This window comes from Suricata suricatta, chromosome 16 (genome assembly GCF_006229205.1).
Source record: "Suricata suricatta isolate VVHF042 chromosome 16, meerkat_22Aug2017_6uvM2_HiC, whole genome shotgun sequence".
Classification (NCBI taxonomy): Eukaryota; Metazoa; Chordata; class Mammalia; order Carnivora; family Herpestidae; genus Suricata; species Suricata suricatta.
In genome coordinates, this window is record NC_043715.1 from 2,803,665 (window position 1) to 2,808,075 (window position 4,411).

The following is a 4,411-nucleotide window of genomic DNA, read 5'->3' on the forward strand; positions in this document are numbered from 1 at the left end:
CGTGTGCGCGCGCGTCCCGGGGTCCGGGGCCGAGTCCCGGGGCGCGGCAGGGGTCCCTCGCTGAGCCGTCCCAGGGGACCTCTCCGTGCCTCCACTTCCCAGTCTGTGGAATGAGGGTGCGGAGACACACGGCCCCGTGACAGCACCCGCCTAGAGCTGGGGTCAGCCTCTCCGGCCGCCCCGCAGGGACCTCCCGGAAGGTGGGCTCAGGCGTGACAGCCGCGGGGAGCCCCCCACCCGCGCCCCCCGGGGAGAGGCCAGGGAGGCCTGGCGGCGGCGCCCACACGGCCCCCTCCCCGTCGTGTCTCCCCAGAGCTGCAGCAGTTCTACAACAACCAGGGCCGGCTCCCCGACGGCAGGGTGGTGCTGTGCTTCGGGGAGGAGTTTCCGGACATGACTCCTTTGCGCTCCAAGCTCATTCTCGTGCAGGTGAGGACAGGCGGCTTCTGGGCTCCTGGCCCGCACGTCGGGGCCCAGTCGATACTTGGGCTGGAGAACGGGGAGCAGGGACTGGGTACGCCCCACCTGTGGGCAGAGGCAGGCCCGGGGGGTTGGGGGAACCTCCATGCGGGGCTAGTGGACTCTTGGCACCTCGGAGCCACCTTCCCACACTCCAGGCCTCACGGTCTGTGTGTTCTCGCCCTGCCTTTCTTGTTCGTTTCTTCAGTCAAAACCCCCTTTCTATCAAGATTCCCCCTTTCTAGCAAGGTTCGGTTGCCTCAAGGTCTGAGTAACGGATTAAGGCTTTGCAAGCCTTTGTTTAATCTAGTCAAAGGAATGACACTCTAATGGTGGAATTCTGGCTGCTGGCTCCCAGAATCTTGGGAGACCCCTTGCCCTTTCCTCGTACCTGCCTGTTCGGGGTTCATTCATTTGGGGCTCATGTGGAGGTTCTCAATGACAGCTCTGGACCGGCAGTCAGGGAATCTGGCGAGGGTCAAAGGCAGGGCCACTGCACCTCCCACCTCCGTGCTGACCTGTGCCCGTCCCTCCAGATTGAGCAGCTGTATGTGCAGCAGCTGGTGGAGGAAGCCAGGAAGAGCTGTGGCCCCAGCTCCGTGGTGCAGCCTCCCGAGGAGCCGCAGCAGGACCAGGTCTTCCGGATGTTTCCGGACATCTGCGCCTCACACCAGAGACCTTTTTTCAGAGAAAACCAGCAGATCACGGTTTAAGTCTCTCGCTCGGGCACCCCGTCCTGCCCACATCTCGAATTTCCTTATCACAATTACTGTCGTAATTATTGAAGATGTGGGTCCCTCTGCCCTGACCACGGCCTGCGGCGTTTCTAGCAAATAGCCGCTTCCGGGGAGAAGAAAAATCGGAGTAGGAGATCCACGCGTCAGCAAAGTCTGCTTTTTGTCTTTGCCTTGTGTTAGAGCTACAGATTCACGATTCCATAGGCTTGCTTCTGCGCGGAGCGTCTTGACTTTTAAGCATGTTGATAAGATTTAGAAATTCTTAGAAGGCAGCCTGCCGTTAGCAAGTGAGAAAAAACTCTTGGCTTTTGTTGGAGGAACTCGCGTCGTCCCTGGGACCCGAGAGCATGTCCATCCCCAGGGCAGCCGGTGTGCTCGCTCCTCCGGACTCTGGAGTTTCCCCTCAAAAGCTTCCAGCTCAATGTGTTTTGCTGGTTTTTTTTTTTTTTTTTTTGGTTTTTTTTGTTTTTTGTTTCTGTAATCGGATCACCCCAGATGCCCCTCTCTGTCCTTCGCCCGGAATGGTTTCGACCTATTTCTAAAAAGACTCATTCTTCCAGCTGTCCTGTGTTCCACATCCGATTGTAAACTGCTATGAATTTTTTTTTCCATAAAGCGAGTAGGATATAAACCACAAATTCAAGGAGTAAAGTCACTGTAGGTTACAAAAAGGTAATTGTAGGTTTGCGAGCATTTTGATGGGTGCCGTTGAGTCAGTCGACCCACGGGCCAGCCGGTGGTGGTCGTGGTGCGCGTGTGGACGCGGCCCGGGCGGGTTGGGGGCGGTGGGCGCCCTGGTCAACGGGGCGGGTGGCGGCGGGGACACGGACCCCGGGCCTGGGGCCACACCACAGTCTACGGTCAGCAGGGTCCCAGCTGTGGGCCCAGAAGAACGTCACGCCGTTTGCCGCCCAGTCGGACGCACTTATTTCCCCACCATGTGCCACAGTGCGGGACATGTGTCAAAAGGGCGCGGACGGGGCAGCCTTCCCGCCGACTGACCGCGTGGACGGGACACGCCCCTCACCGCCGCTCCGAAACCACGGTCATTGTTCAGAAGCGCATGAATGTTTTTTTCTGGGGGAAGAAAAGCCAGCTGTGTTTTGCTTGATTGGGGCGCCTCCGCGCCGTCGGGGTGTCCCGTGTGGCATGCTGGGACCGGCAGAGGTTGGCCACTGCGGGTGGCTCAGTGTGGACGCCAGGACGCCGGGCGGGGCAGGTCTGCGGGCTGTCCTTCCCCCCCCTGCGCGATGGGGGGAAGAGTCTGCGCCCCGTTTTCCTCCTTCACAACCCAGCCTCGTGCCTCCGGCCTGACCCCGGCCGCAGGGCACCAAGGGGCCTCGCCCGCAGCCTTCACCTCGCGGGGCGGGAGCGGCCGGCCTGGGGGGACGAGATGGCCAGCCTGGCGGCCGCGAGTCTCTGCCTTGAAATCCAAGCTGAAAAAGCCCGGTTCAGCTTCCGCACGGCGGCCTTGGTGAAGGTCGTTGGGCACAGTGTACACAGGACTCTATTAGGCCCTATAGACGTGTTTGAACTCACCTGAGAATATAGGAAAATTCAGCAGAAGCAGCTTTTCCTCTTTGCAAACAGAGCCAGCCTCCCGGCGTTAGGGATGACACACCTGTTCTCCGAAATTACGTCGCACAGCAGTGATTCTGGTTTGTAGCTCAGACGAATGGTGAACCGTGTTATCGTGAATATGCTAAATGAATATTTATTTTTGTATCCATTTAAAACATATGTTGATCTCTTTTATTCTTTATTAAAATAAAGTGCCTTTAAAAAGCTGTTTCACGCTTGGTTTTGTTTGTTGAAGTCACTGTGAACTATTTCATCATTTTTACCCGATTCCGGATTCTTTGGTGGTGGAGGGGGGAGGGATTAAAAAACAACGCTACGCTGTGAGTTTAAGGATTTTTTGCTTGTTTTTTTTCCTCAGTCATCCCCAAAACAATAGTAAAAAGGTATGGAGGCTTGCAGACCACACGGAACATTCTGGAGACGATGTGGGGCATGCTATGTTCTTAGGAACGCCCGGGGGCCTGTGTTTGGGTTTCTGAGCGCTGGTGGAGGGGTGAGGGGGAGGGTGCGGGGCAGGGAGGAGGCCGGTGAGGACGGCACCCGCTCTCCTGAAGGTGGTGGCCGTGGTCTGCACGAGGCCCCCTGGCCTGGGTCAGCCGGGCGCCCTGGGGACGTGCAGCCTTCCGTTCATGCACGTGCTCCCCGTGCTGGGTCCTTCGGGACGCAGATGGCGGGGGCACGGGGGCACCCGGTTCGGTCCGGATGGAGGTTGCTTCCTAAGACATGCCTGTCGAACCCCAGACCCCGGCCAGCCCGGGGCGAGGTGGGGGGTTGCCCGCCAGGCCCTGCCTACATGCAACGCACTTTCTCTGCAGCCTCAGGAGCCACGCGGTCCTGGGACTGTCCTCCCCCTCAGCACGGAGGGAGGGACACCGAGACAGGGGCCCATCTGTGCTGGGTGCGCTGTGGCCTCTCGTGTCCTGGGACAGCTCAGTGTGGGGGGCTCTCGGCTGGCCTGTGACCCTGGGCGGGGCGGCCGCTGGGCCAATCGCCGGCTTTCTTAGAAATCTCCGCGGTGAGTCATGGCGATCCCTGCGTGTTGCAACCCGAGACTTGGGTCATCGGCAAAAGCCCTTTTCTGCCCGTGGATCCAAGGCCAAATGTGGAAACTTGACCGTGTCTGCTTCTCCCCAGAGTTCAACACTCCTGTGCAGACGGTTGACGGACGCTTCTCACTCAGCTCCTTGCAGGGAGAGCGGGGAGCCGGAGCGCTTTCATCCGCAGAGGACGGGGTTCGGGGACAAGACGGTTCAGGAATAATCGGGAGTTTAGGAGACACCGTTAGAGAGGCGCCCGGGGGGCTCAGTCGGTTGAGCGTCTGACTTCGGCTCGGGTCACGATCTTACATTCGTGGGTTCGAGCCCCGTGTCGGGCTCTGTGCCAACAGCTCAGAGCCTGGAGCTGCTTCGGAGTCTGTGTCTCCCTCTCTCTCTGCCCCTCCCCTGCTCGCGCTCTGTCTCTGTCTCAAAAATAAACAAACAGGGGCGCCTGGGTGGCTCAGTCGGTTAAGCCTCCAGCTTCGGCTCAGGTCAGATCTCACGTTCGTGGGTTCAAGCCCCGCGTCAGGCTCTGTGCTGACAGCTCAGAGCCTGGAGCCTGCTTCCGGTTCTGTGTCTCCTTCTCTCTGCCCCTCC

At 59.3% G+C, this 4,411-nt stretch overlaps 2 protein-coding genes across 2 annotated transcripts in view; one reads left to right on the forward strand and one right to left on the reverse strand.

The window, feature by feature from the left end:
* Positions 1-2,975, forward strand: part of LOC115280938 (interferon regulatory factor 8-like) — a 6,248-nt gene extending 3,273 nt beyond the window's left edge. Inside the window, exons 2-3 of the mRNA XM_029926114.1 lie at positions 220-429; positions 996-2,975. Coding sequence (XP_029781974.1) covers positions 220-429; positions 996-1,172 — 387 coding nt within the window. The 3' untranslated portion in view covers positions 1,173-2,975. The remainder of the gene's footprint in view (positions 1-219; positions 430-995) is intronic.
* Positions 1,910-4,411, reverse strand: part of IRF8 (interferon regulatory factor 8) — a 20,697-nt gene continuing 18,195 nt past the window's right edge. The window contains exons 8-9 of the mRNA XM_029926117.1: positions 3,318-3,431; positions 1,910-2,072 (exon numbers count right to left, since the gene is read on the reverse strand). Coding sequence (XP_029781977.1) covers positions 1,910-2,072; positions 3,318-3,431 — 277 coding nt within the window. The remainder of the gene's footprint in view (positions 2,073-3,317; positions 3,432-4,411) is intronic.